General features: G+C 43.9%; 1 protein-coding gene across 2 annotated transcripts in view; it reads left to right on the top strand.

Annotated features, from left to right (window-relative positions):
- LOC126457857 (uncharacterized transporter slc-17.2-like) overlaps positions 1-22,740 on the top strand; it is a 316,922-nt gene that overhangs the window by 256,603 nt on the left and 37,579 nt on the right. For both annotated transcript variants that reach the window (XM_050094504.1, XM_050094503.1), the window contains one exon: positions 17,751-17,883. In XM_050094504.1, the coding sequence (XP_049950461.1) occupies positions 17,751-17,883 (133 nt within the window). The remainder of the gene's footprint in view (positions 1-17,750; positions 17,884-22,740) is intronic.

Here is a 22,740-nt window from a genome sequence, read left to right as displayed (position 1 = left end):
ATTAAATCTTCACTATTTGGTCAGTAATGAAAAATTTGTTAAATTATTGTATTATCAACGTAAACTTCCGCATTTTTCCATATTGTCACAAATATAAAATCCCACTGATGTTGCTGACGTTTGGTGAAACAGGTCTAATTGACGTAAATAAATCGACTGCTCACGACAAACAGGAAATACCAATTCAGTACCCAGTGGCACAAATTTTCGTTTTGGATGGGACATATTTATTATATTGCAAATCCAGTGTTTCATCCCATTGTATCAATAGGTACAATGTGTGTGTACTGGCCCAAAGTAGGTCATCTATCACGTTATCAATGACTTAAACCAATGAGTCATCGTATTCTCCCATCCCCTCCCCTGCCGGCCGCGGTGGTCTCGCGGTTCTAGGCACGCAGTCAGGAACCGTGCGACTGCTACGGTCGCAGGTTCGAATCCTGCCTCAGGCATGGATGTGTGTGATGTCCTTCGGTTAGTTAGGTTTAAGTAGTTCTATGTTCTAGGGGACTAATGACCACAGCAGTTGAGTCCCATAGTGCTCAGAGCCATTTGAACCATTTGAACCATCCCCTCCCCCTAGGACTTCATTCGCTGTTGCCAGATTGCCCCCACCTCCTGTGACATCGGCAAATTGCCCTACGTATAAAATGGCGGGAATTAAAAAATTGGTGGTAAATTCAAAATTTGGCAGGATATTCAAAATAGCCCAGTTTTGCTACAGTGTTCCAGTCCCCCCCTTCCACTTCTATTATGTCACTGTAGAAGACGGGCTATTGGCTAAGTATAAATCGGCGGAAAATCCAACGTGGTGCAGTGTCATGTTGGTGGAAGTATATAGAATACAAGATGACCACTGGATTTTACCCTGATATCTCTGTGGAAGTGGGGCTGCTTGCGACCATGATGTGTGGAACTCCGTACAAGAGAACTTTGCTAGGCCAATGTATGAGTATGTCAGACGCTGGAAATAGATTTCTTACATTTGAATGTTAATAGCGTCGCATTCCAGAGACTAAGATGCCAAAAACCATGCAGTTGTAAAATTAGAGTACATTAACATGTAAAGTCGTGTCGTCCGATTTCAGTATAAACGATTCCACTTTTTTCGCAATACTCTGACAACAATCTGGCTAGCACTCCACTTCTCTTCGAGGTTGCCATCGACTCTACTGGCATACCGCTCTGTGCGTGCAATTTAAGTGAATTTCATGGCTTACGTCTTTGGAAACCTGCCAGTGGCTTACGTCGCTCAGACTCATCGATGTAAAAGGTACACTAATACGTTATCAAACATATCTTCAATTGCGCTACCTATATTGTCCATATACAATAAAAAGGTGTTAGTGAGATAATAATACAGACACCTACCATGTGTGATGCATACTTTGATCTAGTTGGAATAAAGATAAAAAGGAATTAAAGACATTAGCCGCCAGTGGGCATTGATTTATATCAGTTGGACAAATGGAAAATTTGTGCCAGATCGGGATATGAACCCAGGTCTCCTGCTTACTGGACATATGCACTGACCGCTATGCCATCCGGACACAGTGGTCACCACGACCACACAGGCTATCCTAGTACACCTCCCGTCATACCAAAATTCTCATGTTACACCACGCACTACTGACATAGTGCCCCTGCTTATTAAGTTCATTACTCGCAACATCTCGCCGATTTTCATGAGTCCGAGGTTGTGTGTGATTATATATGTGGTGTCTGTTATTTCTGACATCTCCGAAAGAACATTTTGATCCTGCAGCCACAATGAATCAAGACACAAAGTGCAGACGCACACCAAGCTTGAACCGTTACGGGAATCGGCGAGACGCCATTAGTAATAAGGCCACTGAGCAGGGGCACTACATCATTGTATGGTGTAAGTAGAGAATTTTGGTCTGGCGGAAGGTGCGCTGGGGTAGTCTGTGTAGTTGTGGTGGCCCTGTGTCTAGATGGCGCACTGGTCGGTACATGTGCCTACTAAGCAGGAGATCGTGGTTCAAATTGAGGCGTAGCGCCGTATAACGATCCTGCCTTGGAGGCAGTTAAGTGGGAGATGTGTCTCAGAGCTGGATAGTGACAGATGGTGACGCGAGACTGGACGCGCACGTAGCTTATGTATCAGCCGATAGAGGACAATATTGGATAGGGGGACTGTGATTTTAGTTTCGATTCTGCCCACAAGAGTGCACTAAAGTAATAGAATGTTTTTCATAAACTGTCCTAGTATTTTCATAAAGTGTTATTATGTCTTTTTGTGTATGTAAAATGTTATAAATGTGTTTTAGCAGTATGAATGATGCGTGAATATGGTTTAAGGTTGATATGATGATAATTGTTTAACGAGTTAAAGATTTAGTGTGGGAACATTTCGAAGAAGTATGGATATGGAAAAAGGGGATTTTTGTAGAATAGATTTGTAAAGTAAGTTTATGGTAAAGGGAAAGTTAATTCAGGTATAAATAACAATAGTAAATAACTTTAAGCATAAGCAAAACTTCAGCATATTAGATAATTACGTCGGTAAAAAGTGCAGTTTGCAATTGGTTATTGGTGAAAAGCGCGGACTGACGCGGGAGAATGTTGTTTTGCTATTGGCTTTTGAGTAAACCGACTAATGGTAAAACAATATTCTTTGCGCGCCTTTTTGACAGAGTATTGTAGAGAAGAGTGGAAGCCTAGCCATGAAACAGATCGGACGTGTGTAGTAGTAGTTCCGATGGAAATGATAAGTTGCCGGATCTAGCAGTGTTTCATACATCAAAAGTGTTGGAAAGTGACGGCATAATTATTCCGATGTTTGTGTAGAAATTTCGGAATTTTTTAGTGAATTTTGTGACGAGAAAAGACATATTTTCCTCGTGGCGTATTGAGCAGGTCGGTGGCTAAAAACTGTGACTGCATTTGGTACCGACAGACTTGATATTTGGCGAGAATTGTCAATCAAAAACAATAAGTATTTTTGTAGCTATTACGTTTTCGGGAAATGCAACACCATAAACTTGCTAACGTGAGTGAAAGAGATTATGAGTGACTGTGTTAAGCCTAGCACGGGCTTGGCAGTGATACTTGTTCACCAAAGTTTCAGAATATATTATTTGAGGACAAAATTTCCAAACTTTCATTTGTGTGAAAACTTTCTCCCGAAACGTAGATTAGTGACTTAAATTGCGGCCTTGTTCACGTCGAAGTACAGTAGGTTTCACTCGGCTTTCCTACTGATGACCTGCTGAGACAATGTTCACAGGTAGGTGCAGGTCCGTCGTAAAAGGGACGGAAGGAAACGCGCCGCCGCAAAATCCCTGTCCAGCACAAATTTTCAGCTTGCTCCATTAATATAAATCAATGTTCACTGCCAGCTAATGTCTTTAATTCCGTTGGGTCTTGATTCATATTCTCTGCAGGATGAAAATGGCGTCTGTTCTTTCGGACATATACAGAATCACAGTCGGCCTTCATATGTAAAAAATTGTTAACCAGACTCCAACAAAGGTCGCTAAATGCGCTGTAGTAAGTCATCATACAACCATGGAAATGCCGAAACCATCTAGTGATTATATTTAGCTCACACGAAACGCTTATCAGTTGAAAATTGAACAGCAGTCTGTAGAGAGCCGTCCGTGTAGGCTGCTCCACCTACGGAATGTCAGGACTATTACATCGCCTTCCTCTAGCACAATGGTCCGCGGCTCGTCTAGTGGCTAGCGGGGCTGCCTCTGGATCACGGGGTCCCGGGTTCGATTTCCGGCCGCGTTAGGGATTTTCTCCGGGTGGCGATTGGGTGTTTGTGTAGTCCTCAACATTTCATCATCATTCGTGCAAGTGGCGAGATTGAACTGCGTAAAGATTGGGAATTTGTACGGGCGCCGATAACCGCGCAGTTGAGCGCCCCACAAACCAGACATCATCATCTAGCACTACGTTCTAAAATTGGAGTAAGTTCAAGTGTAAAACCGTGTAGTTTTAGGAATACATTTGAAAGCTGTGTCGTCTTATAGAGAGAGCTGACTGTGTCGGTGGCGCCCTGTCTTAGCGGACAATAGGCGAGCATCTGCCTGCGTTCCTCACTGTATTACATGTCGCGGACTGCTCTAGACTCTCTGCAGTGGTGCATCGTGAGCTCCTCAAGTTTCGGCTCTAGGGCAGTTTAACGACAGCCATAAAATGTGACACAGTGTGGCGCAGCCTCTGGCGGCGGAAGTGGCGCCCAGCGCTCCCTGGTACACGGCCTCACAGCGGTGGTTGCGGCCGATGCCGAGCTTCGCGATGCGCATGGAAGAGATCCTCCCCAGTGTTGTGTTTCTCTTAGTAAAGCCACAATTGTTCCTATCCTGTTCCTACCAAACATGATAATGACAACGATGTAACGTGCATCAGTGTGGTTTTCAGTTTTAAAGTTAGGCCAAGTGCTCTATTCTAACAGCCAGCATGCTTCCCGTCATTTTAAACTTGAGTTAAGTGGACTCTCTCACTATTTTAAACTTATCGTAATTGATGTGGGGAGGAAACATACATTAGACTACACTGTGTGTGAAGGGGGTGGGGGGGGGGGGGGGGTTGTTTAAGCATAGCATAAGTGACCTAAGAAATTTGGGCTCCAAATTTTTGAGCTGAAATAACACAATCCTGTATCACATGTGTGTTTTTGTTGTTGTTGTTGTTGTGGTCTTCAGTCCTGAGACTGGTTTGATGCAGCTCTCCATGCTACTCTATCCTGTGCAAGCTTCTTCATCTCCCAGTACCTACTGCAGCCTATATCCTTCTGAATCTGCTTAGTGTATTCATCTCTTGGTCTCCCTCTACGATTTTTACCCTCCACGCTGCCCTCCAATATTAAATTGGTGATCCCTCGATGTCTCAGAACATGTCCTACCAACCGATCCCTTCTTCTAGTCAAGTTGTGCCACTAGCTCCTCTTCTCCCCAATTCTATTCAATACCTCCTCATTAGTTATGTGATCTACCCATCTAATCTTCAGCATTCTTCTGTAGCACCACATTTCGAAAGCTTCTATTCTCTTCTTTTCTAAACTATTTATCGTCCACGTTTCACTTCCATACATGGCTACACTCCAAACAAATATTTTCAGAAACGACTTCCTCACATTTAAATCTGTACTCGATGTTAACAAATTTTTCTTCTTCAGAAACGCTTTCCTTGCCATTGCTAGTCTACATTTTATATCCTCTCTACTTCTACCATCATCAGTTATTTTGCTACCCAAATAGCAAAACTCCTTTACTACTTTTAGTGCCTCATTTCCTAATGTAATTCCCTCAGCATCACCCGACTTAATTCGACTACATTCCATTATCCTCGTTTTGCTTTTGTTGATGTTCATCTTATATACTCCTTTCAAGACACTGTCCATTCCGTTCAACTGCTCTTCCGCGTTCTTTGCTGTCTCTGATAGAATTACAATGTCATCGGCGCACCTCAAAGTTTTTATTTCCGCTCCATGGATTTTAATACCTATTCCGAACTTTTCTTTTGTTTCCTTTATTGCTTGCTCAATATACAGATTGAACAGCATCGGGGAGAGGCTACAACCCTGTCTCACACCCTTCCCAACCACTGCTTCCCTTTCATGTCCCTCGACTCTTATAACTGCCATCTGGTTTCTGTACAAATTGTAAATAGCCTTTCGCTCCCTGTATTTTACCCCTGCCACCTTTAGAATTTGAAAGAGAGTATTCCAGTCAACATTGTCAAAAGCTTTCTCTAAGTCTACAAATGCTAGAAACGTAGGTTTGCCTTTCCTTAATCTTTCTTCTAAGATAAGTCGTAAGGTCAGTATTGCCTCACGTGTTCCAGTGTTTCTACGGAATCCAAACTGATCTTCCCCGAGGTTGGCTTCTACTAGTTTTTCCATTCGTCTGTAAAGAATTCGTGTTAGTATTTTGCAGCTGTGACTTATTAAGCTGATAGATCGGTAATTTTCACATCTGTCAACACCTGCTTTCTTTGGGATTGGAATTATTATATTCTTCTTGAAGTCTGAGGGTATTTCGCCTGTCTCATACATCTTGCTTACCAGATGGTAGAGTTTTGTGAGGACTGGCTCTCCCAAGGCTGTCAGTAGTTCTAATGGAATGTTGTCTACTCCGGGAGCCTTGTTCCGGCTTAGGTCTTTCAGTGCTCTGTCAAACTCTTCACGCACTATCATATCTCCCATTTCATCTTCATCTACATCCTCTTCCATTTCCATAATATTCATAATATTTTCCTCAAGTACATCGCCCTTGTATAGACCCTCTATATATCCCTTCCACCTTTCTGCTTTCCATTCTTTGCTTAGAACTGGTTTTCCATCTGAGCTCTTGATATTCACGCAAGTGGTTCTCTTTTCTCCAAAGGTCTCTTTAATTTTCCTGTAGGCAGTATCTATCTTACCCCTAGTGAGATAAGCCTCTACATCTTTACATTTGTCCTCTAGCCATCCCTGCTTAGCCATTTTGCACTTCCTGTCGATCTCATTTTTGAGACGTTTGTATTCCTTTTTGCCTGATTCATTTACTGCATTTTTATATTTTCTCCTTTCATCAATTAAATTCAATATTTCTTCTGTTGCCCAAGGGTTTCTACTAGCCCTCGTCTTTTTACCTATTTGATCCTCTGCTGCCTTCACTATTTCATCCCTCAAAGCTACCCATTCTTCTTCTACTGTATTTCTTTCCTCCATTTCTGTCAATTCTTCCCTTATGCTCTCCCTGAAACACTGTACAACCTCTGGTTCTTTCAGTTTATCCAGGTCCCATCTCCTTTAATTCCCACTTGTGTGTTAGCCATTTTGAATTTCCCAGCAAACTTTAATTTATATTGACAAGTGCTTAAAGTGTGACGTTGGAGGTGGAAACCTGAGAATTCTGTAATTACACCAAATGTCTTGACTGCTATAAATAGCCATACATGTGAGAATGCAGCTTGGGGAAAACATGTTAGTAGATCGGCAAGGAGGTTCATACTAGTTTCTAGTCCTTTGTCCCATCATCTTGGATTCTGAGATCATAGAGCTGTTCCAGCATTCCAGGTCATCCATCTTTGATCGCCATTTTGGATTCTACACTAAGTGCAAGTCACCTACCTTCACCAGCATCAGAATGTACCATTTTGAATTGTGAGTTTCTCGTCGATGTATGGTTCAAATGGCTCTGAGCACTATGGGACTTAACATCTGTGGTCATCAGTCCCCTAGAACTTAGAACTACTTAAACCTAACTAACCTAAGGACATCACACACATCCATGCCCGAGGCAGGATTCGAACCTGCGACTGTAGCAGTCCCGCGGGTCCGGACTGAGCGCCTAGAACTGCGAGACTCGTCGATGTATACTTAGGACAATAGCCTCACTTCGACAGTGACATTAGGTGTAAAAGCAGTGGCCAGTCTTGAATTCTGTATTTAGCACAACTGACCTACTTACACCAACATGACAATGCACCACTTTGGATTTCCTGCCAATTTATATTTAGAACAACAGCATTCCTCTCAGAGTAACATCAGAAGAAAATCCAGTGTTCATCTTGAATTCTATATTCAGCATAAGTAACCTACTTCGACCAATATGACAATGCGCTACCTTGAATTTCCCACAAAATTACGCTTACGCAACAGCCCTACTTTCACAGTAATGTCAAAGGAGTGGGGGGAAACCCCTGTAGCACAACTGGGTTCTTTAGAATTTCCCACTGAGTTCCTAATTTACCACCATTTTTAAAATTCCTGCTAATTTTATACACTGGCAAATTGGCTTATGTCAGAGAGGGTGGGGAAAATCCAGCAACCCGCATGACGTCACAGGGAGTGGGATTGGGTAATCTGATGACTTATCGACTATGTCATCGATGAGGCCACAGGTGAGCTAACTTCTTGTATCTTCATTGGTTTCATCCTCATCATCCTCAAATACGGCATACCCCGTCTAACTCATGGCTTTCCTCGAACTATGTGAAATTCAACGACAATGAAATGGGTCAGGCAAAAGATTGGTTGAAAAACGCCTATTTACGCTACCGGAATCACTTGAAAAACGACTTTCACTAACATTGTTAAAAAAAATAGTCTATAGTATTTTTAGCAGCTTTGTACGACACAATCAAAGTGACATAAAAATTACGATTGCAGTTGGTACCAATTCGCGGTTCCCGGCAATCTATTGTTGTCAGTATAGGGTGTAAAACAGGACAGTTAGGAGATTTTGTACTTATTATGTTGTGATTGGTAGGAGAGCCAACATCGTGTTACTAGAGGAAGCCGAAAGGCACGCGTTTTAGCTCACGCAGGCTGGCGTGAGGTCTGGAACAGGACAAGGAAATTAGAATTTAGAAAAAACGGACGTAGCTGGTGGAATACTTAACTTTAATCCATTAATGGTGAACGTCGCTCTTGACGGTACATTATGCACAGTATCAATAGTAACTGATAATGGCGCCTTGCTAGGTCGTAGCAAATGACGTAGCTGAAGGCTATGCTAACTATCGTCTCGGCAAATGAGAGCGTATTTTGTCAGTGAACCATCGCTAGCAAAATCGGTTGTACAACTGGGCCGAGTGCTAGGAAGTCTCTCTAGACCTGCCGTGTGGCGGCGCTGGGTCTGCAATCACTGATAGTGGCGACACGCGAGTCCGACGTATACTAACGGACCGCGGCCGATTTAAAGGCTACCACCTAGCAAGTGTGGTGTCTGGCGGTGACACCACATATTATGTACGTGTCACATCACTAGAGACCTTATAATTGGAGCTGACTAGAACACAAACTATAAATTATAACTTCCTTTAAATAAAATATGGAGTAGTAAAATTTACGATGGTTTAGTAACAGTGTAACGTTATCCCCCCTTTAGTGTTCTAGCGTTAAGGGGATTAAACGTAAACACAATGTAGGGATCACTACTTAGGCTTGTTCTGACTGGCAAACTGCTGCCTACAACGCAGCACGAGGAGCGATTTAGACAGATGGAGAAACATCGCAACAGCAAGAAGGAGTTGTGCGACATAAGCGAAAGTCGGTAGATGTGTTTCTATATCTGAAAGATGATTTCTATTCAAATTTCGTGCCAGTCTCATAACAGTGGCACTAGAAGCGCCAATAGGAGGATGTAAATCAGGTTTGCTTCAAATGCAGGCTGTAACGTACTTGGGAATTAGTTATATTTGAGATTGAACGTGGTAAGTTCGTCTTAATCAAAAATGCCTTTACGGCGACAAAGATGTCATTATCAACACCTCACTGAGTTTGAACGAGGTCGTGTAATCGGGCTACCAGAAGCTGGATGATCCTTCTGCGTTTTTGCAGAAAGACTTGGAAGGAATGTAGCCAATGTGCACGATTGATGGCAGAGGTGGTGACGAGAATGTACAGTCGCAAGAAGACAGAGCTCCAGATCGCCACGTGACACTACCGAGAGGGAAGACAATCGTGTTCGGCGTACGGCTCTGGCGCATCATGCTGCATCTTCAGCAGCAATTTAAGCAGCGGGTGGTTCATAGTGACACAACGAACGGTTACAAATCGGTTACTTCAAGGACAGCTCCGAGCGAGACATCTTTTCTTCAGTATCCCACTGACACCAAAACACAGCCATTTGCGACTTCTGTGGTGTCAAGCGATAGCTCACTGGAATGCAGGGTGGAGATTTTTTTGTTGTTTCTGATGAAATCTGGTTATGTCTGGGTGCCAGTGGTGGCCGTGTGTTGGTTAGAAGGAGCCCAGTTGAGGACCCGCACCCCACGCTGTCTGCGTGTTAGACACACTGGACCTACACCTGGAGTTATGGTCTGGGGTGCAATTTAGTATGACAGCAGGAGCACACTTGCGGTTGTTCCACGCACCGTGACCGAAAATTTGTACGTCAGTCTAATGACTCGACCTGTTGTGCGGCCATTTATGGTTCAAATGGCTCTGAGCACTATGGGACTTAACATCTGTGATCATCAGTCACCCAGAACTTAGAACTACTTAAACCTAACTAACCTAAGAACATCACACACATCCATGCCCGAGGCAGGATTCGAACCTGCGACCGTAGCGGTCGCGCGGTTCCAGACTGAAGCGCCTGGAACCGCACGGCCACACCGGCCGGCTGCCATTTATGAACAGCGTTCCAAGGGGTGTTCTCCAACAAGATAACGTTTGTCCACTTACCGCTATTGCAACACAACATGTTCTACAGAGTGTCGACGTATTGTCTGCTCAATCACCAGACCTGTCTCCAATCGAGCACATGTAGGATTTCATCGGGCTACAACTCCAGCGTCATCCGCAAACAGCATTAACCGCCCTTGTAGTGACTGACCAAGTGCAACAGGCACTGGATTCCATTCCACTAACTGACATCCGGCACTTGTACAACATAGTGCATCACCAGTACAACATAATGCATGCACGTCAGCATGCATGCCTGAAACATTCCGGCAGCTACACCGGTTATTAATGAACCAGCATTTCACATTCGTAATGGCGTAACTCGCGCTTACATGAACGTGTGATCTTCCAGTGTTACTCACTTAAATATATTACCTAGACAAATGTATTCTTGAAATTTCATTACAATTACATTCATTAGTTTTTGGCGTTGTGATTTTTTCCCCATTATGGTATAATCGTGGGGCATGTGATCAGCACTAGGCCATTCCCTCCAGCCGTTACTGCCAGTCCATCAACGCAGATGATGCCTCTGTTTCTTAATTCAAGCAACTCCTCATTTGGTCTCACAAGGCACTCCTAGTTGTGGACCTCCCTACCTCATAAAACTCTGAAGAGGTACTGTCGGTAACCATTCGGCAATGGAGACATTGTATTAAGGACATTGCCTACTAAAAGAAGTAAATCCAGTTTCAATCCGAATGCTGCGCAAATTTTCGATAGTCATGACATAGTCAATACAAACAAATGTTTTAATCAAAAGTAGACCTACAAATTCTTCATTTTTTTCAGTACACAAGGACCAATGGAGGTAGAAATCTTGAAGTTTACAGGATTGGACAAAAAATATGGAAACACGGCGAGAAATGCAAGCTTGAACGTAAATGCAGACGCTAGCCAAGCCTACAGCTTGCGCCGTTGTATCTGACGACGACCGGCACTTGTGCAACTTCTTCAATACGTTGCAAATGGTCAGAGGAATGTTCTGTGTAGTTGTGAGTGCGTTATGGCGGAGCAAAATGAATTCGGATGTGGGCAAATTGCTGGTGCCCGGATGGTAGGCGCTTCCATAACCGAATTAGCCGAAATGTTTGGTGTTTCAAGAGGAGCCGTATCAAACATTTGTACAGCGCACAGGGAAAGCGGAACAACATGATACGCTAAGTCTCAACGCAGACGAAAGTGTGTGTTGAGTGATCGTGACGGATGGTCTTTGAAGAAGATTGTGATGAGAAATGAGAGGACGACAGCTGCAAAAGTCACTACCGAACCGAACGCCGCACTCGCGAACCCTGTCAACGGCTAAACAACGTGAAGGGATCTCCAGATGCAGCGAACCGTAGGCCGAACTGGAATTCCAAAACCGCTCATCAGTGACGAAAATGCCCGTGACCGAAAATCGTGGTGCTGCAGTCGTAAAACCTAGACTATGGAGCAAAGGAAGAAAGTCATTTTGTTGAATGAATCTTGATTCACACTGTGATTCTTGAGTTTCTCCCGGCGTATTTGATAATCAAAATATCCACGGGTATGCTGCCGGTCTATAGTGTCCAACGGGCACAATATTTCGGCGATCATACATGTCGCCATCATCAGGTGAACTGACGGACTGAGCTCCTGTGAACGTGCCGGCACGGAGATCCGTACGCTATGGCTGCTCAGAGGGAACTGGGTTCGGTCGCGACGGCGGCCGATTTAAATACCCTCCGCCCGCGGCGCGCTCCCTCCGCCGTCCGCGCCCCGCGCCACGGTCGCGCGGTGGAACAGATTGCGACGGCGTCTGAGATGACGTCGGTGTGATGGCTCTGTCCGCCGTGGCCGTCACAACTATACGTTTGCTCGATTTACTCTTGATTAACCCGATCGCTGGTTCCCAAGCCTTGCTAAGATTATAGCCACAGTCACGGTTTATGAGCTCGTCATTGGTGCGAATTTCGATGGCCTCTCTAACAACACTGTCCCAGTATCTCGACGTCTGTACCAGAATCCTCGTGCGGTCATACTCCATGGCGTGATTTTCCGACAAACAATGTTCAGCGACCGCCGACTTGCTCGGATACATCTGTCGAGTGTGCCTCTGGTGTTCACGGCATCGATCCTCGACGGTACGCATCGTCTGACCAATATACGACTTGCCACATTGACACGGAATCTGGTACACGCCGGCCTTTCTCAAACCCAGGTCATCTTTGGCGCTCCCCACCAGTGCACGAGTTTTATTTGGAGGACAAAACAAAGTTCCGACCCGGTGTTTCTTCAGAATGCGGGCGATTTTCCCCGAGAGTGCGCCTGTGTATAGAATAAATGCAGTGCCTACCTCCTCCCTCGTGACTTCATCCATCTCAACAGGTTGTGCTGCAGTGGTTGGGCGGAGAGCACGTTGAATCTGCCACTCTGAGTACCCATTTTTTCGAAATACAGTTCTCAGATGTTCCAATTCCTGGGGTAGACTCTCTGCGTCAGAGATAGTGCGCGCCCTATGTACTAGAGTTTTAAGTACCCCATTCCTCTGTGAAGGGTGGTGGCAGCTGTCTGCGTGCAAATACAGATCAGTATGCGTAGTCTTCCGATACACCCCATGACCTAGGGTGCCGTCAGCCCTTCTCTTGACCAAGACGTCAAGGAAAGGTAATTTACCCTCCGTTTCAGTCTCCATAGTGAATTTGATGTTGGGGTGTATGGAGTTTAGATGTGTAAGGAAGTCAAGGAGTTTATACATTCCATGTGGCCAGATGACGAACGTGTCGTCCACGTAACGGAAAAAGCAAGTAGGTTTCCATACGGATGACGACAGGGCTTCCTCCTCGAAGTTCTCCATGTACAAATTCGCTACCACCGGTGAGAGTGGGCTACCCATGGCGACTCCCTCCGTTTGTTCGTAGTATTCTCCATTAAAAAGAAAATACGTGGAAGTCAAGACATGCCTAAAAAGTTCAGTGGTCTTCTCGTCAAACTTCTGACTAATCAATTCTAGTGACTCTCGCAGGGGTACCCTCGTAAACAAGGAAACGACGTCAAAACTCACCATGATATCCGACTCATCCAACCTGAACCTATCAAGGTGTTTAACAAAATCCACGGAATTACGGATGTGATGAGGGCATTTACCCACATAAGGACTTAATATTCCCGTCAGGTATTTGGCCAACAAATATGTAGGTGCCCTGATGTTACTGACAATGGGGCGTAATGATACCCCCTCTTTGTGAACCTTCGGGAGTCCATATAGCCTAGGCGGTACCGGACCTTGGGGTAACAATTTCTTAGCGTCACCCTCCGGTAAATCTGCGTCCTTGAGAAGCGCCCTCGTCTTGTTCTCCACCTTCTTTGTAGGGTCAACGCTGATCTTCCGGTAGGAATCGTCATTTAGCAGGCTCTGCATCTTATCAGTGTAGTCCTTATGGGAGACAACAACTGTAGCATTGCCTTTGTCAGCCGGTAAGACAACAATTTCAGAGCGCTCCCTCAGATCACGAATGGCCGCCCTCTCTTTACTGCTGATATTTGACTTCATCAGCTTGGATTTCGTCAACGCACGACAAGTTTCACGACGTATTTCCTCGGCTGATTCAGGCGGAAGTCGAGCTGCAACCTGTTCAACAGCACTAACAATTTCTGCGACCGGAGTGAACTTGGGGGTGGGAGCGAAGTTGAGACCTTTCTGCAAAACCGAGACCGCACCATCACTCAACACCATGCCACTCAAATTGATGACAGTCTTGCACGGAACCTGCAGAGATGGTTTGTCAAGGTGACGTGAGAACTTAGCTTTTTGACGTCCCGTAGCCTTCTTATGGGCGGAATCAGCTGACACCCAGGTGACACCATCAATCCAATCCCAGGAACAAGAAGTGAACTTACTAGCCTGTTCCAAATGTAGTTTGAGTAATTCCTGTGAGATAAACTCGCGGCTCCGGCGGGTGAATTGCACTCTCTCACGTACCAATGCGAGGCTGGCTCGTTTCTTGATTCTCTTAGCTGTTGCAGAATCGATGTGATGCATAACCTTAGCAAAATTTGGAACAACATTCTCGGAACGACATCTCTTTAGAAAGGCAAGAGTACTTAGCAAACGACATCTACGATGGCGCAACTTTTCAAATTTCTTCATGCTGCGATACATCTCCTCCCCGTAAAGGTGTATGATGTGATTCTTGAGTTTCTCCCGGCGTATTTGATAATCAAAATATCCACGGGTATGCTGCCGGTTTATAGTGTCCAACGGGCACAATATTTCGGCGATCATACATGTCGCCATCATCAGGTGAACTGACGGACTGAGCTCCTGTGAACGTGCCGGCACGGAGATCCGTACGCTATGGCTGCTCAGAGGGAACTGGGTTCGGTCGCGACGGCGGCCGATTTAAATACCCTCCGCCCGCGGCGCGCTCCCTCCGCCGTCCGCGCCCCGCGCCACGGTCGCGCGGTGGAACAGATTGCAACGGCGTCTGAGATGACGTCGGTGTGATGGCTCTGTCCGCCGTGGCCGTCACAACTATACGTTTGCTCGATTTACTCTTGATTAACCCGATCGCTGGTTCCCAAGCCTTGCTAAGATTATAGCCACAGTCACGGTTTATGAGGTCGTCATTGGTGCGAATTTCGATGGCCTCTCTAACAACACTGTCCCAGTATCTCGACGTCTGTACCAGAATCCTCGTGCGGTCATACTCCATGGCGTGATTTTCCGACAAACATTGATTCCGTGTCAATGTGGCAAGTCGTATATTGGTCAGACGATGCGTACCGTCGAGGATCGATGCCGTGAACACCAGAGGCACACTCGACTGATGTATCCGAGCAAGTCGGCGGTCGCTGAACATCACTAGCAGTCCAGATGACTGGCATCTTATCCGCATGGCTGTAATGGATCGTGCAGCCACGCCTCGATCCCTGAGTCAACAGATGGGGACGTTTGCAAGACAACAACCATCTGCGCGAACAGTTCGACGACGTTTGCAGCAGCATGGACTATCAGCTCGGAGACCATGGCTGCGGTTACCCTTGACGCTGCATCACAGACAGGAGCGGCTGCGATGCTGTACTCAACGACGAACCTGTGTGCACGAATGGCAAAACGTCACTTTTCGGATGAATCCAGGTTCTGTTTACAGCATCATGATGGTCGCATCCGTGATTGGCGACATCGCAGTGAACGTACATTGGAAGCGTGTATTCGTCATCGCCACACTGGCGTGTCACCTGGCGTGATGGTCTGCGGTGCCATTGGTTACACGTCTCGGTCACCTCTGGTTTACAAGGACGGCACTTTGAACAGTGGACGTTGCATTTCAGATGTGTTGCGACCCGTGGCTGTACCATTCATTCGATCCCTGCGAAACCCTACATTTCAGCAGGATAATGCACGACCGCATGTTGCAGGTCCTGTACGGGCCTTTCTGGATACAGAAAATGTTCGACTGCTGCCCTGGCCAGCACATTCTCCAGATCTCTCACCAATTGAAAACGTCGGGTCAATGGTGGCCGAGCGACTGGCTCGTCACAATACGCCAGTCACTACTCTTCATGAACTGTGGTATCGTGTTGAAGCTGCATGGGCAGCTGTACTTGTACACGCCATCCAAGCTCTGTTTGACTCAATATCCAGGCGTATCACGGCCGTTATTACGGCCAGAGGTGGTTGTTCTGGGTACTGATTTCTCAGGATCTATGCACCCAAATTGCGTGAAAATGTAAGCACATGTCAGTTCTAGTATAATATATTTGTCCAATGAATACCCGTTTATCATCTGCATTTCTTCTTGGTGTTGCGATTTTAATGGCCAGTAGTGTATGAATCAGTTGAAAACCATACAGCTCATGTGTTTATCCACTGCGAGACTACAGGAAGCTGTTTTGAATGCCAACGGTTTTTCTTCGCCGTATTATGTAAGATAATTGTTGCGGTTTTGGTGGTCGCACGTTTTTATCCACCACTGTATGTGATGTACACAGATGTAAAGAAACAGACGGGTCTGTTGTACTGTTGTTCGCCCACAGCGCTCCAGTTTGATTAGCCGGTGTTGGCGGTGTAAGTAGGCTGTTTAGGTTTTTTTACTGGTAACGCCTGGTAGCGCTCTGTATGAAAATCACTGGCTGTGCTGTGTGCAGTCTGTGGCCGGTTTCCGTTGTTGTTGGCTATTGTAGTGTTGGGTAGCTGGATGTTAACAGCGCGTGGCGTTGCGCAGTTGGAGGTGAGCCGCCAGCAGTGGTGGATGTAGGGAGAGAGATGGCGGAATTTTGAGAGCGGATGATCTGGACAGAGACAGTAAATCTGTAAGACTGGATGTCATGAACTGATATATACAGGGTGATTCAAAAAGAATACCACAACTTTAGGAATTTAAAACTCTGCAACGACAAAAGGCAGAGCTAAGCACTATCTGTCGGCGAATTAAGGGAGCTATAAAGTTTCATTTAGTTGTACATATGTTCGCTTGAGGCGCTGTTGACTAGGCGTCAGCGTCAGTTGATGCTAAGATGGCTACCGCTCAACAGAAAGCTTTTTGTGTTATTGAGTACGGCAGAAGTGAATCGACGACAGTTGTTCAGCGTGCGTTTCGAACGAAGTATGGTGTTAAACCTCCTGATAGGTGGTGTATAAAACGTTGGTACAAACAGTTTACAGAGAATGGGTGTTTGTGCAAAGGGAAAAGTTCTGGACGGCCGAGAACGAGTGATGAAAATGTAGCACGCATCCAGCAAGCATTTGTTCGCAGCCCAGGAAAATCGACTCGCAGAGCTAGCAGAGATCTGCAAATTCTACAATCAACTGTATGGAGAGTCCTACGAAAAAGGTTAGTTATGAAACCTTATCGTCTGAAATTGGTACCTGAACGTCAACTACCCGAGGCGATGGATCGGCCGCCAGGCAGCCCGTGACAGAGCACTTCATCACTGGCCTCCAAGAAGCCCTGATCTTACCCCCTGCGATTTTTTCTTATGGGGGTATGTTAAGGATATGGTGTTTCGGCCACCTCTCCCAGCCACCATTGATGATTTGAAACGAGAAATAACAGCAGCTATCCAAACTGTTACGCCTGATATGCTACAGAGAGTGTGGAACGAGTTGGAGTATCGGGTTGATATTGCTCGAGTGTCTGGAGGGGGCCATATTGAACATTTCTGAACTTGTTTTTGAGTGAAAAAAAAACCTTTTTAAATACTCTTTGTAATGATGTATAACAGAAGGTTATATTATGTTTCTTTCATTAAATACACATTTTTAAAGTTGTGGTATTCTTTTTGAATCACCCTGTATAATATGACTTTTGAACAATATTAAGGTAAATACATTGTTTTTCCTCTATCAAAATGTTTCATTTGCTAACTATGCCTATCAGTAGTTAGTGCCTTCAGTAGTTAGAATCTTTTATTTAGCTGGCAGTATTGGCGCTCGCTGTATTGCGGTAGTTCGAGTAACGAAGATTTTTGTGAGGTAAGAATTCATGAAAGGTATATGTTATTGTTAGTCAGGGCCATTCTTTTGTAGGGATTACTGAAAGTCAGATTGCGTTGCGCTAAAAATATTGTGTATCAGTTTAAGCACAGTCATTTATAATTTTTCCAAGGGGACGTTTCAGCGGTAGTGGTGTTGCAGACGGGCATGCTGTCGGGGCTGCCGCACATCCTGCGAACTCTGTTCGGCTACGGTTTCTCGCGCCTCTCGGACTTCCTGCTGAGCTCCGGACGCGCCACACACACCGTCGTACGCCGCATCGCCACCTTCGTCTGTGAGTGTCGCAGCGCGCTCCCGCGCATCACACGCACTTGCCTGCACGCCAACTCCCGCATTCTCCTTCCGCAATGAACTACCAGTTCCCTTTCCTCCCCACAGACTGGCTTGACGCAGCTAGTCTGCCCTGTACAAGCCTCTTCATCTCTGCAAAACTGCTGCAACCTACATCCATTTGAACCAGCATGCTGTAGTAACACGTTGCCCTCCCTCCATAGTTTTTACTCTTCACGTTTCCCTCCGGCACCAAACCGACAATGTTATGCCTCGAGATGTGCTCAGGCAACCAATGTCTTCTTTTACTCAACGAAAGGCAAAAATTTCTTCTCTCACACTAAGATGTAGTACCTCTTTATTAGTTGTCGTACTAAAGCTTCTATTCAGTTATTTAATACTTTTTAGTTTAGGTTTAGCATCTGTAGAAAGCTACACTCCAACAAATACTTCAGAAAAGTCTTGCTAACGCTTGAATTTATATCTTATATTTAAAACTTTCTCTTTTACAGAAAAGCTTTTCTTGCTATTGTCAATCTGCACATTACATCTTCCTTACTAATGATATAAGTTAGTAGTGTTACGAGAAAGGTAGAAAAATCCCAATCATCAAAGACTCGCAAAAACTGAGACAATTCGCGAGCACAATTCACGAAATGTTCACCAGCTCAAAATAGATCAGAGTTGAACAGGATGATTCACAATTAACATACGCAGGATGAAGAATAGTAACTCATACTCTGCCTGTTCTCAGTTCTGTAAATCAAGCATTCAAACCTCTCGAAATACAAAGTCCTTTTAAAAGTTAGAATACTATAGCGGCCGTTTACTGCCCAGAAACAATCACGACTCAATCACGTACATTACTCTAGACGGGCGTGCCTGCTTCCAGAACTCGATATAAAGTGTTCCGAATCGCTCCCTTGAGCTCTTCACTCGAGAAGTCACAGTCTCCACTTGACCCCCACATGGTTCCACTATTTCTGTTTTTCCATTGGCTGATGGCTGTCCCCACCAAACTTACATCGTCCGTAAGCTGTCCAGAAATGATTTAAGTTGAACACTTTCCCGCACTATGCTAATAAATTTCAACAATATTTAAATAAAGAAATGTTATAAACATTCAGTCACACTTAAATCATTCACAATAAATATAAATAACGGTTTGTCCATAAATAAATAACCCAGTGCCCTTGCTCAAATGCGCTCACGATAAATGACAACAGACTGTTGTTAATTATTTAAAAAATTATTTATGCCCTCTTGACAGAAACATCTTCTGGTTCTCTTTACAATTGTGGTGTTCGCTAACACATGCGATTGACCAGTTTTATATTAGCACAGTTTTTTAATAGAACTTGCGATGAACATTTAAATAAAGTTACTGGAAAAATAGCAAACTGTTCATTAAATAAACACACAAGTATGACAAATAAGGATGGTTCGGTAACATTCGCACCTGCCTTCTTTGGAATTGGAATTATTACACATTTCTTGGAGACTGTCGCTATTTTGTTCCTCTGTTCATCCTGCATATTAAATGCAACGGTATTGTCATACTCTCTTTAGACACAGATACACAAATGGAACATGAGCTGTATACTTTCGAAACGCTTCGGATTCATTACCACAATATGGTTCATTAAAGAAAATTCATTTGCAGTGGATGTCGCCTGTGCTGGAATAGCAGTATATAACTTCATGTAACTAGTTCTATTACATGCGGACACAACCCCCCCCCCCCCCCCGCCCACCCCACAATACGAGGAGAAAATGAGAAAGAATTTTTAAATAGTCTTAAGAATCATGATTGTTAATGTGAAGGAACGCAGATGTAACGCTCTCGCTACACAGATGTTCCGGTTCTGGGGAACTGCAATTGAGCAAACAAAAGGCAGCTATCTGCGTACATTGTTATCGATATAATCTCTAAATGCCTTTGCGTTATGTATTATTAGGATGTTAAGGTCAATAGCGGTGACTTTTAATTGGTTGTTCCCCCAAAATGATGTCAACACACTAACGGGACTATGCAACTACGTACTGTCCAGTAAGATCATCAAAGATTAAATACAATTAATTTATCGAAATTAATCTGCAATTATTTTGTCTAAACACGTATGAAGAGGTAGCTCTCTAGAACTTTTCTATAAGAGAAATAATTTAATTTTCTTATTCTTAACCTTTTAGGGTAGCCAAGAATCATTACTACCAATACATTCATGAGACCGCTCTTTAATGTAAGTCACAGACCTTCAATGCGCTCGCTTCCCTGATGGGTTTTTGGTAAAATCACAGTAAAGATTGACATATTTTGCAACCTTCTTACTTACACATAGCACCTTCACCAAACATCCAAAATATGTTTCAAATGTATGAATTTTGTGATGGGTACAATCAGCGATCTATTTTGCTTCTACGGCAACACACGTCTATAATATAAACAACGTCTCTGCCTTTGCGTTACGAAACTGCGTTTGTAAACTTTCAACCTTAGAACAAAATTAAACCATTCCTTCGCATTTTCTGTATTTTTAAGTAAATAACTCACTCTTATATCCTTTTAAGTACAAACTATAGATCAAATTATTTTATTACGATTTTTATCAGTTAAATTACCCTGAGAAAACTCTTTTCTTCGTAAATACTTTGGATTACTTATCTTTCGTTCACTTTTCACTCAAGAATCTCTCACTTCGACAGCTCTCTTCTATTTGTTAATATTGCACAGTTTAAGATCTCGCTTGCTTCTGTCATAATGAATGATTTCTCTCAAATAGCAGTTACTTAGTAACTCTGGCCTAAACGAGAACGCGGGGTCTAGGTTTTGACTTTAAAACAAAATAACAATTTATTTTCTTCTCTTTACTAACCACTTACAGAGACAAACGCCAACGGGTGATGGAGTGAGAAACAAAACTGAAGTAATAATTTAAAAAAAAATGAAACAAAAATCCTAGGTGCTAACACCAGTTTTTAACTCAATTTAAAACGGATACTGTGAAATTCGCAACCACTTCAGGTGTTAGCGATCTGCGATGCCACTAACAAAACGTGAATGAAAGTGTCACTCGTCATTATTAAGTACAGGGATAATGGTTGCAGTGGAATTCCGCTTAAATGTGGTTCAGCTAGAGTCTCGATCAAAACGAAACGTTACTGTCGCAAACGCGAGTGGGGTAAGCTTTATCAAAATAAAAGAAAAAGACGACGGTCTGGATGTTACAGTAAAATCTCCGAGAACTCCGCTCGACAGTAAAATAATTCAGTATCCACAAAATTATATTCACGTATCACCTCAAATACCAGATCTGTCCAATACATTCACGACCATTACTCTATCTATGCCTCAGAAAACGCCTTCGTCAGCTTTTAAGATTAATCACAGCACCCACTTTATAGGCGTGCTGTGCTACTAATGCACCATAACCGCAACCACGACTCAAATAGCTTCAGACCGATCGATGAAGCCAAACAATATTATCTTCGATTCATAGACCTCAGAAAACTCGTAACCGCGTTACACGCACAAAATTTAAATCCACACTCAGGTAACTGAAGAATGCATCATTGCGATAATTCTTCAAAATAAGTCGAGAAGCGCAATAAAATTTCTTGTCTTTGATATCCAGTCTATACCCATTGCTGCAATCTCTCCCTGAAATACAGACCCTAGCAGACGTACCTATAAAACTGCGGAAACTTCGCACTTCCATAATGCATCGATACAACCGCCCGATTAATTAATGTCGATGGCTAACCGCATCAGCTCAAGTTAGCGAACGAACAGTAACTAAATATTCGATCCTTCCGATCCTCTACATACGAACTTAGTTCCTCTTAAGTGCCTCCCACTGTTCCTCGATAGCAATTCAACTTTCCTCGGTTCCAAAACCATAGGTGAACAATTTCGTTGACAAAAGCACGGTGCCATCATTGTCCCTTAACAGTTATCAATGAGCAACATATAGCCATCGGTCGTTCTTATAGCAGCCAGCTGGTGCACTATGGACTCTGGCTCCAGCCTCTGCGGTTGCCTCTGGGCTGACGGCTGAACTTTGCCTCCACCTCCCGAACAAAATACTCGACTATCTGCACAGATACACAACACATATATATTACATATAGAAAGTTATAAATTTTTACATGTTCCTTTTCCCACATTTTATTTGTCTCGTACTGTTTCAATATAGTGAAACGAACCCAAAAAAATTACATCTCCAAAACGTGCGAAATCATTCTGTCCCAGCACTATGTTTGTTGAGCCTGTCCCAATTTTCGTGAAATCAGACCTTAAAGTAATGGGAAATATTTTCAAAGCTCTTATTTAATGATCACACTTCTTCTGTTACTAGAAGAATTATCTCTAACTTTTACAACTTCCATAACTCAAGTGACTACAGCACATTTCAAACCAAGTCTTGCTCGAAATGCTTGGTCGTTTCTTTTGCGACCGTGATACATTGACAGAAATGCACAGAATACAAAGAAAAATACTGAGTGTACTTTTGTACGTCTTTCTCGCATAATTTGGTTGTATAATGATTTGGAACTTGGATTCTTAGAGATTGGTTGGATGGTTCTTTGATATGCTATACATTTAAAGACACATTTGAAGGTTATAAAATGTGTTAATCGCCCACTGAAGGATGTCAGACTTATCCAGAATGGTATTACAGAATTATTTTATCGTTACTGTTCCTAGCTACGTGGGTTGAAACGTTCCAGACTTTACCTCAGTGTCAGAACTTCCTGAATCGTGCATGTTGACTGCACACTTAATTCGCACTAGACACAATAACTGCTCCGGTCGCGGTGGCCGAGCGGTTCTAGGCGCTTCAGTCCGGAACCGCGGGACTGC

Source organism: Schistocerca serialis, chromosome 2 (assembly GCF_023864345.2).
Source record: "Schistocerca serialis cubense isolate TAMUIC-IGC-003099 chromosome 2, iqSchSeri2.2, whole genome shotgun sequence".
Taxonomy (NCBI): Eukaryota; Metazoa; Arthropoda; class Insecta; order Orthoptera; family Acrididae; genus Schistocerca; species Schistocerca serialis.
This window is presented reverse-complemented; position numbering and strand designations above follow the sequence as displayed.